General features: G+C 42.7%; 1 protein-coding gene across 6 annotated transcripts in view; it reads right to left on the minus strand.

The window, feature by feature from the left end:
• Positions 1-9,595, minus strand: part of ppargc1a (peroxisome proliferator-activated receptor gamma, coactivator 1 alpha) — a 34,640-nt gene extending 25,045 nt beyond the window's left edge. The window contains exons 1-3 of one of the 6 annotated variants that reach the window (XM_025057343.1): positions 9,155-9,595; positions 8,711-8,972; positions 6,355-6,534 (exon numbers count right to left, since the gene is read on the minus strand). In XM_025057343.1, coding sequence (XP_024913111.1) covers positions 6,355-6,534; positions 8,711-8,734 — 204 coding nt within the window. In that variant the 5' untranslated portion in view covers positions 8,735-8,972; positions 9,155-9,595. The remainder of the gene's footprint in view (positions 1-6,354; positions 6,535-8,710; positions 8,973-9,154) is intronic. The other 5 variants (XM_025057338.1, XM_017038061.2, XM_025057349.1 and 2 more) reach the window with 5 other exon arrangements.
• Between the last annotated feature and the right edge of the window lie 6,387 nt (positions 9,596-15,982).

Raw genomic sequence — 15,982 nt, forward strand, 5'->3', positions numbered from 1 at the left:
GGATAAGCGGATGAAAATGGATGGATGGATGGATGGAAGAAATGAGGAGCATGTGAGCGCCATCATGGCTTTTCTTGGAGTATTGACATAGAATGGTTAAAACATACTCTATCCTAATTCAGGATGTGCGCTGTAGAATACTGATGGAGTTCAGAGAGTTTTGCTTTACAAATTCTACATCAAACTGACATAACCAGCACACCTGCATGCACTGGACCCTGCAACATCTGCCAAACAGAATGATCAATGACCATTGACCACTCCATGACAAGTGCACAGCACTCAGAATCCCCTCTTAATCTGCCCATCAAATCGTTGTACAACCCGGCACAGCGCCATATGAAAAGGAGATTGGCAGACTACAGTATAGCCCGAGAATACACTCCATAGAAGAGCTGATTACCGAGAGCCCTTGACTTCCTGAGGGCAGATTTACAACAGATATAGGCCTAATTTCACAGTCGGCACATTTTACAAGTTTAAAGATGATAAGCTACGTGACTTTAGCTGTGCTCTGTCCAAATCGCTGAAAAACTGCAGATGTTGTAGACTAACCCATGTACCTCTATTGTCTAAAGCCACAAGACTAAACAGAAAAAAAGGAAAAACGTATTTTAACGGTGCACAAACCAAAATAACTTCAGATTAAGAGTCAAAAGCTACTGATTGGGCAGCAAGTGAGTCATCCAAGCACAGAGCCACTCATGCATCAACAGAGCATAAGAGAGCCACTTGTACTATTTAAGGCTGACGTGGACTGAAATGCTTCAGGAAATAAGCTATGCACACGCAGTGCAAGTCATAGAGACAAGTGATAATGTTGTTGTTTTTTTCCTGTGTGCATGACAATCACAGTGTATTCTCAATCACAGAAAGTACAGAAGGGAGAGTATATTGTACATGTTCAGTATTTCTTGGACTAGTACAACCGTTACTAATCCTTGTAATAATAACAATATTAATAATAATAATAATTATTATTATTATTACAATGAAGTTATTCATGTTCATATAATAGGGATTCATTATAGAAGCCACTGCTAGATGCAATCATGTATTTCAGTGTCACTTCTGACTGATAACAGTTGGTATTTCCCTCAAAATAATCCCTCTCCATAACAAGACTTTAGTAATAAACATTTTAAAATGTTTTTTTAAACTCACTTGTCCTCTTTTAATCAAACGTTTCCACTTGTGGATGTTAAATGGAGGTTGGGCTGTTTAACACACAAGTGCACATGCAGGCACCTGTGTGCCACACACAGAAAAACACTAGGGATCCACTGGCCTGACCTCAAGAGAGGAAACAGCTTATTACTCAAACCTGATTTTCCATGAACCACAACACTCTCAGACCCAAGGAACCTCTATCAATCCCTTCAATTTATCTTGTTTTTTTCATTTACACAATTTTATCAGAAACTGCATTCTTTTAATCGTACAGCAGTGAACTAAATGGCGCTCACAAAAACAACCATACAGACATTGTTTCCCTTTTGCAGTAAAACTTGCATTAAAAAGTCCCAAGGTTCCTTTGTGAATGACTGATTCCCACTGTTCATGAAGTGGACTACAAAATAAAAACAAGACGGGTCTTTCTGTGAGATCCAGTGACTTGGTGTTTTGGCCGAGGTAAAGGGAAACCAACCCTAAAATGCTTTTGGTGGGGATTATCCCAGGCACAAAATAGTTATTTTCACTAAAAACACACTTACACAAACCAAACAAGTACAGATTATGTGTTGCCTTAAGGTAGAAAAAACCAGTAGGTTATCTCTGAAGGTAATTTCTCAATTACACAGGGATGCACATGTACACAGAGGTGCTTCTGCTGCGATGGGGGGCAGGAGGAGGGGGGCTATCCACTGGGGCCAGGGGATCAGCTGGGGCTCCGAACACCAAACCATGGCTCAATCAGCAGCACAGGTCTTTAGGGAGCGTCTAAGTGTGTGTGTGCGCGCGCGCACATGTAGGGGATTAAATATGTTTTTGAAGCTTGCTCCCCTACATAGACAGAAAGTGGTTGTGACATAATTTTTTTAATTTTAAGGTGATTGTATGTTTAAGGTTTGGTTCTGGGATTCACATTTGAGTCGATATAATTTGTTTGGAAGTCATGGGTGTGTGTGTCTTTGTATGTGTGTGTAAGAGACACATGGAGTGTGTGAGGCAGCAGGTAGCCAGGCAGCCAAGCAGCTAACTCTTGACCAAAAGACTTTCTCATCTTCCTTCACTAAACATCACTCGGGGGATTATTTTACATTTTTTTATCTATGCACTGCCCTTTCTTTCATCTATCCATCTTATATTTCCTCCTTATAGACACTTCTTTCCGGAGGCCACGGTTGGAGACCACAACATATTTATTTAGCCACAGCAGCTTCAACTTCCTTAGAGCAAATGCTTTGCTTTAGGAGCAAAAAAGACAGAGGGAGAATGTTTGACGCTGGTGTTTAAGCTCTGGCTGTGGATTGGATCTGACAGACGCTCCAAGACGACATAGCCCCCGACAGACTATGTCTGCATCTTTCTGAAATACGTCAGTACAAACTTGTCCATACTCCCTCTCAGTTGTGTATCGCAAAACAGTGTGGCTGCTGGTCTAAAAAGTCTGTTGTTTTTTCCCTCAGTTCGACAGTGATGGAGGATTTCTTCCATAAGACAGTGCCAACAGCAACTGAAAAACCTATGAAGCTTAGGGAAGTATGGTGTATTCTAATAAGTCCTCACTTGAGAAAAATCATATTATACAGTAGAATATGATAATTCATACACCCTTTGGTGGAGCGGTGAACTGGTACGGGTGGTGTACTCTCAAATGTCAGCATAAATTTGCAAAATAAACCTAACCGGTATTCAGCAGGGAGTGGGAACAGGGACAATAAGGGTCTCTGCTGTCTGTGTGTTTGTGCGCTTGTGTGTGTGGGCGTGACAATTCCTCTCACAGGGTCTATGACTGTGTGCGCATCACTGTCTTGGCTCACAGGAGTGACTATCAACCCAACAAGTGTGTGAGCACATCTCTACCGACGTGTCTGTGCAGGAAAGAAGGCGCTGCTTCAGGAACCTCCTCCAATCACTGCATGTTCTATCAAAGCTCGTCAAAGGTCGGTCCCACCGCTTTAATCTGCTCCAACTCATGTGTAAACACCTGAGCATCTGTCCAAAATGCACAAAGAAGCAAAAACAGTCCACCTTTACCTTCATGTATAATGAAGACAACACGTACTCAGTATGTGTGCTCACGTGCGTGCGATTACAGCCTGTCCCAATATAATATCTGAGTAATGCTTAGAGCCTTGGCATCTTACTTTACTACCTGCAAAGCCCACAACCTTTTACATCCAATCCATGGGCTTTAAAAATGGCTGGCACGAGTCCAAGTGTCCCGCGGACCAAATGCTTGTCTCATTCATTCGCCATCTGTCCCCATGTCCGTCTGTCTTGTCATCTAGTGTTTTCTGTCTGTCTCTGCACTTTTCTTTTGTTTCCCTCTTTCTATATCTGCCAACCTTGCCCCCACCTGTCTGTCTATCATCACTGATAATGCCAGAAGTCAGCACTGTGCCAATATTCTCGCATATTTACGTAGACTGCCTCACTGTGTCCCGCCGCTGAAAATGCCTTCATCTTTGTATATGATGTTCCCTGCAGCATCCGAGAGTTGACACCAAGAAGCTCGCATCAGAATCTGAATCAGCCGAAACCGCTGAGGCATGCTTCCATCAATCACCTGGTTGGACCTGGACATGTGACATGAGTGTGGACCTGTGGTTATGAAGACTTTAGGTCATGCTTCTGAGCTGTTATGTTTGGCAGTACATTGGGAACTTACTGCTGTTACCACCCCTTAACAACTGTGACCCAAAATAGACGGCAGACTTTCATAGACGGCCCGTTTTGTAGAGGTGTCAACCACATGGTGCCAGGAGCAATAGCTGTCATGTGTAGCCTATCATAGCACACGTGCGTGTGTGTGTGTGTGTGTGTGTGTGTGTGTGTGAGAGAGAGAGGTCTATCATTGTCCAGATTTTGTGTCAGAGGCAGTTTGGAAAGAAACAGGGAGTGGAGTGAAAGCCAGCCAGGGGACAACTTGTGACCTAAGAGTGTGTGGTGCTTAAGGACTGGAAACCTGCACAGATAAAAACACAGCCTCATTCACGCTCACACACTTAGGCTTTGTAAGTCAGTGGCCAATGCTCTCCTAATGTGGCTAAAATTGTCCCTCTTTTCTACTTTCTGCCACATAAAAGTCTATGTCTTTTCTCCTCTCTGAGCTCCAACTCATTTCAACAGTTGACTGGAACAAATGAAGAAGCGCTGCTTCCAAACACCTCCATCCACAGTGTGAGTTGTTTGATGGGGAGATTTAAAAGAGGGGCCCCCTCTGTGTGACAGCTGCACCCAGCTGTTAAACATGTATCTGAAAGCAGATTTCAAAATCTGCTACCTGCCTGAAACACACACACACACACACACACACAATGAGTTGTTCACTGAATGAACACAGGAGGAAAAAAACAGAATACACAAAAGGGCAATAAACCAGGCCAGTTATTAACACGTTCTCTAATCTTTAGCTTTTTTTTTCAATTTAATGCTCCTTTCCTCATTGTGCAGACCAATCAGAGGGCTTCAGGAAGTGGAGTTACACTCTGATCCTTGCCCTGCAGCAAACTTTCCCCTGTCAGATTAGGTAGGATTAGTAGAGTACTGCCGCACAATGAACTGAAGCCTCTCCATATCATGGCCATAATACATACAATGTATTATGGCCAACTTGCTAATGTATTAGCAAGTTGCTGATTTGTGCTGTGTGAAAACACAACTTAATTTTTGCAATCTACAGGTTTTTTTAAGACGACTTAAAACCGTTTAAAACGTTAACTTTTTTTAAACTATGCGATCATGTTTAATTTGAACAGGGTCGCCTGAAATGTCTAGTTTTTATTTTTATAAAATCGGGGTTGTATTTGCAACACAGTATACCAAACATCAAAAAACTAATTCTTGAAAAAAAAAAAGGTCTTTGTGTGGTCGCCACAAATTTGTGATGTCAAAATGGGGTCAAAGCCAAACAAATTTAGGAACCACTGCATTAAAACATTCTGTGTGGACTGATGCACAGGAACAAATGCATGTTCTTCATCGCACTCCTCGGTTCTAAGGTGTTGCATAAAACAAAGGCAGAAGCACATGCAATGCACTGTGATTGGTATTTATATCCATCCCCTGAGCCAATCGGTAGCTTTAAGCCATATCACTCTTGGACGACAGAGAAACGTCGTTCACACCAGCTAGTACTTAGGACTCCCCGCATCTGTTTGTGTGTGTGTGTTGTGGTGGTCCACAGAGGGAGAATGTGTACTGATATAAAGAGATGCTGGGAGAAAAAAAAGGTAGCTGGTGGCAGTAGTGGGGAGGTTAAACGTGGAAAGAATTTAGACTGTTATCATCTACTGCCTGCAAGACCACTAAGGAGACACACACACACACACAGACCGGAGACCCTGAAAACGTGACTACATGACAGGGCCTGAGGCACTGAGGCACACAAACGCACACACGCACAGCCTTCTCAGACAGGGTTTTTCCTCCCGAGGCAAAGCAAAAAGCATCCAATCTCGGTCTTTCTTGTCTATCTCTGCCACTGATAAAGGCTTATAATGAACTGGGGACTAGAAGTCTGTCCCCAGACCGATGGCTTTATGGCCCAGGCCAGATCATCACCCTCTGTGGACTTCGTTTGTCCCTGGGTAAGAGACGAAAGAAAGGGTCAAAAAGAGAAGTAAAGGGAAGAAATAGAATCGACGAGAGAGAGAGAGAGAGAGAGAGAGAGAGAGAGATTGGGGTAGAGAAAACTGAGCTGAGGAGCAAAGATTAGAAAAAGTTTTACACTTCAACCTTTGAAAAGGGTTTTGCAATACAGCTGGCATTTGCTAAATTTACTACCAGAGTGTTCTTTTAGATCTGTGCCGCACAACTGACTCTGTGCTGAAATAAATGCTCAGGGTTTTGATAAGGGGGCCTCAAGTCAAGTCCATCGTCTAACCAAGGGGACCAAGGTTCTGGCCTTATCTTTTTTCTTCTGCGTTATCTCTCCTTTGTACCGCACAGTGATGTGAAAGCATGTTTATGAACTGGCAACAGTTGCACTTTTATTGGCCCTCATTCAAGAATGTGACAGCATGTTGTGCTTGTGAGGGTGGGATGCTACTGTGTTTCAGCTCAGCGCTGAACACTTGGTGAGAGTAAGATAAACATATAACAGAAACTGGTCAGTGAGGCTATAATGACAAAATTAAACAGATGCTGTCGAACGCTAGAAAAACAATCACCGTTTGCTCAACTTACCTCAAAAAGATTGGATGCCTCGTTGCCATACTGCGTCGAAATGATCTCTGATTGGTCACTGTACCATTTGAGGCCACCTAGGAAGCTGTCTGCGTCTAAGTCACTGACATCCAGCTCTGAGAGGTCAAGTTCAGGGAGGTCTGGGCAGAGGGGCTGGTCTTCACCAACCAAGGCAGCGCACTGGGGATGAAGAAAACAAGAACAATTAGGAAGCTGTTAGGTCTCATTCACATGCACGTCAGAAACGGAATTCGTTCACTGTCTGAGTAAAAGTCTGGACTCAGTTCAAAAGCCCTTTTAAAACCTGCAGACGAGTCCCAAACAAAGGAAATTCATACATTTTGTATTAGAAGCACTTACGTCATTCAAACCCTTGCTTCTTAAATTAATGGCTAATCAAGTTGTGGAATCTCTCCATTGTTCTTATTGAATAGGTGTCCTGTTCATTGGCTGTATTTATTTAATAACATACTCTGCTGCTGTTCTTGATATACACAATTTTGGACACTTGCTTCTTTTTCTCCTCTGTGCACTTTGTCCTCCCTTCAGCGCTCTCCCCCTGCACAGTAACTGATGTCGGCCTTTGTGCTACTTTAATGCAGCGTGTTGACATTTCGTTATTCTCCAGCCACTTTTATGTAATCCAGCCAATGTGTACTGTAGGCAGCAGCTGTTCCTGTTTCCCCCCACAGCCCCCATCATTGGTAGGATTTGACTGCAGGTTGGAGACTGTCTAAATTGAGACCCCCTGCTTGACTTGTCAATGCAAAGAATGTGTTTTCATGTACACTACAGAGGAAACATCATTTTTTACACACTTAAAGGGATTTTGTTGCATTGTTCACAAATGAGACCGCTTTACTGCCTGCCACATGCTCATCAGCAGTGACAGAGATGTATGTTTTCACAAGTAGGGGTTCAACTTTGTACACAAAAAGTCAGGCATCACTCAAAGCAAACTCACAGAGGAACTGTGTTTACACTATGTGCACATGACAAACCCAAGGCCAGGGAAGAGTTCCGTGGCTCGTATCGAATACACCACACGGCTCTGATTTTGTTGACAACACCTACACCGACGTGCGAACACCACTGAGCGATCAGGGTGAGGGATTTAGGGTGGATATCCTCAGGCGAGACCGGGGGGCATTTGGCTCACGGTCTGGGAGTGGTTCGGCTCAGGACAAATGTGGGTGATTGATCCTGTGCCAAGTAGGAAACACCGCCCGGAATCTGGTGTCACAGTTCATTCGTCTCCGGTGATAACACAATAACACAAATGCATGATGACACAAACTATGATGAGACAAATCCGTCATCATGTACCCGCAACACAAGGCGGCACACTCGCTGCGTCCAGGCTCCCCCCTCTGAGGTTATCCAATCTGTAAAGGCTCGACATGAGAAAGATGGTCACTGAGCTTTTAGGTTATTCACAGGCTGCTCGTCCAGTGTCCAATTATCTTATGGGCTTCCTGGTGACCTAATGAAATAGCGCCGCCAGAGAGGCAACCAGGGCGCACCACAGCGCGCAAATGATTTACGCACGCTTTGCACATAAAAGCACCCGGAGTGGATTGTTAGCGGAAGCGCAATTGGCCTGGATGCGAGATCAATTTTGGGAAGAACACTTTTCATCACATAATATATATTACAACACCAAACGAAGAAACAGATAAATTGTGCTAGAACAATTCTCGGAACGACGCGCAGCCGAAACGCTAAAGAAGACTCTCCATCATCCATGCAGTGACAGCGCCGCTGCGTAAAGAGCAAAGCAGATCGTGCGAATGAAAACAAATCCCTGACGTCTTACTTTCATCATGCACGATTCAAATCCCTGACGTCTTACTTTCATCATGTAAAAGCACGATTCCTTTTCATATTCTAATCACGCAGCCACGGGCAAGCACACATATGGAGTCAGCTTGCAGCCTTCCTGGAGCATCACTGAGCTCATGTATACAGACAGGTGCTAAGTGAAGTCGGAAAGGTTTATAATAAACCAAATAAAGTAAAACAAAAAAAAGTGCCTAAATACATACATGCGCGACGAGAAGAGTACAAACGGGATTAAAAGAAAAAATACACAGAAACTGAAATGAAACATGGAATCATCTTGTGTGCCTGAATGCGCTGTTCTCAAGCCAACCAACGTCCCCCCGGCCGGGATGTTGGCACGCAGACCTGGCCAGGATCGACAGTATTATGATGCTCCTGCGCAACGCCAGATAGCGGAGACTCAGTGTGGCCAACCTTTGCTCTTTCCTCTGAAAAATAACATGCGTTCTACTCCGCCAGAGCCCATCACAGGTATTCTTATCATCAGAGAGCATTCTGTGTGTCAGCGGAATACCTGACTCTGGGACATTTCAGTCATTTCGGCAAGAGAACCTTCCCGGTACCGGAGCGCGTACAGATCCGCCAGCTTGCCAACACTCGCTCTGCTCTGAACACACAGATCCTATGAGAGAAGCACCGGTCCAGAGCCTGAGCATACATTACAACTACATCTTTAACTGTGGCGAAAAAGAAGACTCCGCATATTTCCTCCACTTGTCATATATTCCCGTGTTGGATATCCGCCTCATCCCCAGCAGTGTCCAGCCAGACGCGCACTACACCGGCAGTGACAGCAGCAGCAGGAGAAGCGTAGAAGGAAAAGAGATCGCAGACTTAAATCACCGTCACAGAAGACCAAGTGGAGTCCATCGTTCCAGAGAATAACAAAAAAATAGTAACAATAAAAGTCCAAAAAGGCTATAGATCAAAGAAGTCGGAATTTTTAAGATGCGCTCACCTCTAATTCTCTCCACACCGAGTCCTGGTTACACCTGTCCCACGCCATCCAGCCACTGAATGACGGTCCGAAAAAATGGGGGAAAAAAGAAAAAAAAAAGAAAAAATAAAGAAATCAAGTAGAAAAGTCCACACACGCTTCCCACTCGCTCTCACACAGGCAACTGCTGCCCCTCGCCGAGAATGAACCGAGGGCACCTGTCTTACAACTGCTTTCCATCACATGACAAAGCTATTAAAAGTAGGCAGGGGAGTGACTCCGCGTCCACACTACTCGCCAGTGACGCGCGCTGAGCAGGCGGAGTCTGGCTGCATAGTAAAATCCTCACCATGCACTGCAAAAAATGTCTATTTAAAACGCTCTCTCTACATGTACTTCCATACATGCAGCCATATGTCGCTTTAATTTGATTTTCCCATAAGCAAAGCCAGTTCCTCCTGTATGCGTCATTTAAATAATAAAAAGGGGAATGAATTACAACTGTGAACTGTCAAGCAACAACCTCTCATCTTATCACTTCAAGAAACGATTACTATGTAAGATCTATTCACTTGGGCCCGTATTTTGTCCATTTAAGGGTACAGTGAGAGGAAATTACGTTAAGAAAATAAACGATAAAAAATGTTCCTCACTTTTTAAAATGGGGAGGAGGGGTATGTGGCCATGCACATAACCTGTTGTTAATGATTTAACACTTGCCTCTGGAGAAAAGATTCTTTCTCTTTTTACAGTGGGCTTCTGAAATAACTCCAGACAAAATTTATTATTTGTCTCTTGTGGAAAATGTTTTGACTGAGGATCAATAACATTAAACCCGGCGATTATAACTGCGGCTAAGCGCCCCCTACAGGAAATAAGAGTTCGATTTTTGTTGACAGTAATAGTTGCATTGTTCTGTTTTAACAGATCTGAAAAAGTGAAAAAATAGCACTATATATATAATTTATTTGAAAGATCTCGATTACCACTATTTAATTACTGTAGCCTAAAATCCTCATGCTTCATGTATAGAGTGTCAAAAAAGAAGTAACAAAGTCATTGGCAGAGCGTTTCTTTGTCCATTCAGGGGGTAATAAAAAGACCAGGTGGCAGTATCAAGCATGTATACAGTGTCAACAGGACGTGTATAGGCAACAGTGCTCTGGAAAAATCAAAACAAAAGCTTTGTGGACATTTCAAACAAAGTGTTTTTTTTTTCCTGTTCGGCTTGTTGGCAGGCAAAGTGCTGGAGGGATTATCTTTCATTCTTAAATGTTAGTGTATTCTTTAGATTGTTTTCAACATGAAAAAAAGCAACCTCAATACATATAATTTCTAAAAATATATTGGAAAAAAAAGTCTTTATTTGTGGAAATAGCAATAGGTCTTTACTACCCCGTCACAATTTACTGATTTGCCTTGACTAAAATGTTGTTCTTTCATTTTACAAAAAGACACAATGGAGCCAAAGCAATCGCCTATCAAACCTCGAATAATTGTAACAGCTTTTCTATTTCACGTCTGGTTAAAAGTTGCTCACAATACATTGTAATGCAGTTGAATACCTGAGCTTAAAAATGGACTCGTCAAAGCTGTTAGTCCCCTTACAGAGACATGATTCAACATTAAATTATAACATTTGTCTTATAGCTTTTTAACTTACACTAGTATGTAATAAGCCAATAAAACACGGATTTTAGAAAAACTAGACAACCTGCCACTGTGATGCACATTGTTTGCTCATAAAACCATTTGTACCACTAAATCTATACATCTGCCCTCCTGTGCATGCCCAGTAGTATTACCCAGAAGCCACGGTGACACCCAATCGGAGCAGGTGGTGTGTTCAGTGACCTCACAAAGCCCAGATGGACCAACCCCAGTGAGACCATAATATAGGGACAACATGCGAGCGACACAGGGCCTGGTAGAGGCTAGCTGTGTGACTGCAGCAGAGATAAAACAAAGAGACAACAGGGATTTAAATGTGCCTGTGATTAGAATGTATCACAGAAGCAATGTGGTGGCATGGTGTTTACATATTCAACAGATGAAGGGAATTGCAGCTCGAGTTGTGACTGGTCCGAGGAATATTTCACAACTCAGCAGCCACGGCGCCGGAATGAGCACAGAAAAAAGAGAAAAAAGAAAGTATCTCAGTCAGAGATACACTTTAGCAAATGATATTTTCTCCCTCTCCTCAAGCGGCATGTGTGTCACAGTCAAAAACCCTTATCTGATTGTACTGTTCATGCCAATTAGGACTAAGGAAGCTATATATAGACATAATGTTGTGGTTTCCTTTCTTGAATGGCCTTTGATTCTCCTTTTCTTCAAACACTCTCCAGCTACGGGCCTCAAATTTATTCATGTACAGTATGTAGTGTGGCAGATTTGTAGATACAAGAGACATTTCAAAGGAAAAAAGAGGGACGGGGAGCAGAGAGGGAGGCTTGGTAGATGTACTGAAGTACAGGTATCGGACAAAATGCTGAAGTGTTAATGAACAGGTAGCAGACGTCAGTTAACGGTCATAGACTGCTGCAGAAAACACGCAGTGTTTAGAAGCTGTGATATTTATTACTTCCAATTCTGTAATATTACCTAAGTATTTAAAAGTTTTTAAACTGCCATATCTAATTCATTGGAATGGTACAGTTTGAGGCTCTTTATTGTTTTGTTTTTGTCGGTAAAATTATATTTCAAAAATTGTTTGTGATATTATTCGAGGTTGCAGAACCCCGAGCTAGCTAGTAGGTGAGAGCACTGGGTGTTTCATTATCTGCTCCCAAGATTGGCCTTCAGGCTTTCACACGGCTCCTGCATTACTAGCTCTTACAGATAGCACATCTCAAAGGGACCAAATCTGTAGGGTGGAGTGTGAAAAGTTGTTCTCACCCATTTGATGCATAGCATGTTGTCATTTGATGGACTTGAGTTCTGCAGCCCTCTCCGAGGTATTAATATTGTGAGCTGCAGAGTTTGACCAATACCAAAAGAAACATTTTAGGAATCATTCCAGTCTAAAATAATTAACACTGACCAATGCTCAATCACTGAATGCTTCATAACGTTCATAGTTCATAACATGCATAGTTACACATGTGGACAAACTACTTCAGCACTTGAATAAAGTTCTCAGAAAGTAAAGAGCTTTAATGATTAAAGCATTTCTCCCAAGGGCTGGCTGACAAGTGGATTTCTCAAAGACAAAATGGGACTAATCCACAGATAATTATCTTTGTGTGAATATTCAACATGGTTTGACTCATGGCACAGTCTCTGCCGATTATAAATCCTGGTCTCCTGTTTGAGTGTGACATGAGAGTTTCTGATAGAGTTTGATTTATATTGAAAACTTAGTGGTGATTATGGTTAAATATTTTAATCTAATAGTATCTTTTAATTCCAACTGTCTCCTTTTGACAGTCCATCCACGCTTAAGTGGCTGTGCCTTGTTTTCAGTTTCCATAAATTCTGCCACCGTCCCACTAAGAGTGAGCTGCAGCAGAATGGGAGGATGATTCATATCACTTTGTTGCATGTCATTGCTCCCAACTGAATCCATCCGAGCATCTGGCCATTTTAATACACGCTGACTTGATTCATAAGAATTAATTGAAAGCAGAGGTAAAACAGTGTGCCACATCCATTCATGTGTTGTTAGAAGATGTCTCATGCTTTATGCTCCTGCCTGTTATTTGATGTGCACTCGGATCTCTGGCGCTTGGGTCACTTTTCCACTTGATAAGTCTATGAGATATTGTTTTCGCCTTATTAGGGGACAAAGGAGGAAGTGGTCACATTTCACAATAGTCAAATGCTCTACAATAACATAGGATGTAATGCCATACAGAACAGGCTACAGGAAATGTAAATGGATACACATTGAAAATAAAGGGTTCCAATGTGGTTTCATATGATCTCAGACCACTGCTGGGGATGTGTCCTTCCATGAACTGATGACATAATAAAGACTATCAAACTCAACTCACTCCATATATACATATATATATATATATATGTATATGTATATATATATATATATACATATACATATATATATATATATATATGCTTGTGTTTGTGTGTATGTGCGCACGTGTGTCGTGAAACATCTAAAATTTTAACCTTAGAATCACAGGGTAGCTGCGGAGTAATTATAATAAATCATGATTCATCCAAAATGTCATAATCATGATCAACTGAGGTTAGTCCTCAGTTCTACGTGTCCAAAATATTTTTTCTTTTTATTGCTGGGACAGAAAACCAAACAACAACGGGTAGATGTATGTGTTTCACACTTTTATTTGTAACTGATCTAAACACTGAAAATATTCATTGCAATATTAAAAAATTTCCAAAATATGAAAATATTCATTGCAATATTAAAAAATCTCAAAAAACCTCAAAATATATACATACATACATACATACTGTATATGTGCTTTTAACAAACCTCTGTAGGCCCCACACATGCATTGTTGGCAAACAGATAAACAGTGTGACGCCGCAAATTGCGCCAACACTACCTCCATGACGTACAGTAAAGTTGTGCATTCTCTCCCTGTGAAGGCTTTACATCATATCTGTTTGTTGTGCCCTTCACAGGGCCCGTTGCCTCTCTGCCCTGCATGCAAGCGTGTAATCCTTTCCATCAATGAACTCCACTGTGTTATTTAGCCACTCTCAGGATGGTGACTACTCTCCCCGCAGAGAGTACGGCCCACATTATTAAGGCAAATGGCAGAGAGAGGCTAAGGCCAGTTTGCCATGGCTGAGCCTCGGAATTGAAACAGTATCAGTCTCATGCAGGGGCTGGTAAACATAAAAAGGAGCCTGGGGGTGGAACACAGAATGGTTCCAACCTCCCCCCCTCTCCCCCAGCTCTGTTTTAGAGAACCTGGGGAAAAGTGGCAGCCTTGCCCCTCAATAACCACTATGTTAGAATCTCCCAGAGGAGCTCTGTGTTGCAGGGTTGTTATTTTGGCTTGTTTAAAATCACCAGCGAGTCATGCAAGATGCATGTGGAAAGCATGTGGTAGAGAGAGTCTGAGTTGTGTGCAAAGTGTCTCGATGTAGAACCGTGGTAAACTAGCGCTCTGGGCAAGAAATTTGTGAGGCACTTTGTGTTATGCTTGGGTATAGCACTCATAAGGAATATTAAAATTTATGGACCACGAGGGTTTGGGTGGCAAACACTCCGACATAAACAAGACTTGCTTCTGCTTAAAATGCCACAAACCCCAACTTTTGAAATTGCTGTAAAATACCAACAGACGCCACATGCCCGGCAATGTAACTGGAGGAAACGAGATGCACTTGTGTGGCGGAGATAGTAAAATCTTTTACTGAGCGAGCACAAGAAATAGTCCTTGTTGTTACGCCCAATATCCAGTCAGGCCCTCTTTGAGGTTTTATTTAAATTTTAATCTTAGGGACTGTGTAGCTAAGGCAGGTCAAAGCAACAATGTTTATTTACAGGTAAAACCGGTAATTCTGATAAGCTCAAGATTACGAGGAAAAAAAAAGGTTATGAAAAAAAAGTTTGGATTTTTGTATACTACAAGTCAACTTTACTTTTGACTCAAAGAAATGGTTCAGAATTAGCACTGTTATGTAAAAAATCATTAATAATACCTCATCACAGGCCCACCTCCCTGCAAACTGCAGTATCCTCCTGTGAGTCATGCAGGTGCAAGGCCCAGAGCACAACAGATGTTGCTTGATTTCTAAAATAATAGAGAAGCAGGGGTGAATACCTTGACAGCGCAGTTCTTATGTACTCTTCGCACTGGAAAAGGGCCAGGGAAGAATTAGGTCAGCTGAAGTGCATTGTGCCTTGTGGAACTCCGCGTTTAAACAGCATCAGGGGAAGGAGGGGGTGTGGAGGGAGCGCACAGAGGAGGGGAGAGGGGTGTTGGTGATACATAGGTAGAAATTTCTGGAGCAGCACGGCCAGTTTTTTTTTTCTTCCCTCTTCTCCTCTTTTTACTCTTGTATCATAGAAACACGGGCAGAAACGTTACACCCTAGAGTCCAGACTGCAGTCTAATTATATTGAGCAATGAAAAGAGAAGGAAATAGGGGAATGAGACAGAGAGAGTGAGAGAGAGAGAGAGAGAGAGAGAGAGAGAGAGAGAGAGAGAGAGAGAGAGAGAGAGAGAGAGAAAACGCATGTGAAATGCAATTCTTTCATACAGCCTGCATACGGGGTGTATAACCATAAGCTTGGAAAAAAAATCCTTACGGCACAATAAAACTGATTGTATCATCACCTTTTTTCCCCTTACAGAGTGTATTTCTACTACTCTTCCCCTCACCTCCTAAAAGGAGCATGTACTACTGGAGTACACACTGATTGGGGGGAGTGGAAAGGGGGAAGGGGAGTGGTGGGGCAGAACAGGGATGAGAGAAAAGAGAAGGAAGAGTCAATACCCATTTTTTGCCAAGGCAGTCTGGTGAAAAAGAGCAAAGAGACAAAAGGAGCAGATGGATGGAGATGGAGCTAATGCTGGGTGAGAGTGTGACAGGGAGTAACAAAAGCAAGAGAGGGAGTAAGCCACTGAGAGAGATGGAAAGTGTTGGACAAAGACAGGGTATGAATTAGAGGCAGATATGGAAAAGGGGAGGAAGGTGGAAGCACAAGGAGGACTGATTGGAGGACAGGAAATGTGGACCCCCGACAAAGGGTCAGAGCGAGGGGATACGAGCAGCCACCTCACCGCGCTCCGTGGCTGCTCTTCTGCAGATAAACCACTTCTTTACTGGGAAGGAAACCAGTTCCCTGCTACACTCCCTCTGCCAGTTCTACCACATCCACTATCTTAGTGTTCATCTCATGGTTAC

Source organism: Cynoglossus semilaevis, chromosome 1, assembly GCF_000523025.1.
Source record: "Cynoglossus semilaevis isolate Cse_v1.0 chromosome 1, Cse_v1.0, whole genome shotgun sequence".
Classification (NCBI taxonomy): domain Eukaryota; kingdom Metazoa; phylum Chordata; class Actinopteri; order Pleuronectiformes; family Cynoglossidae; genus Cynoglossus; species Cynoglossus semilaevis.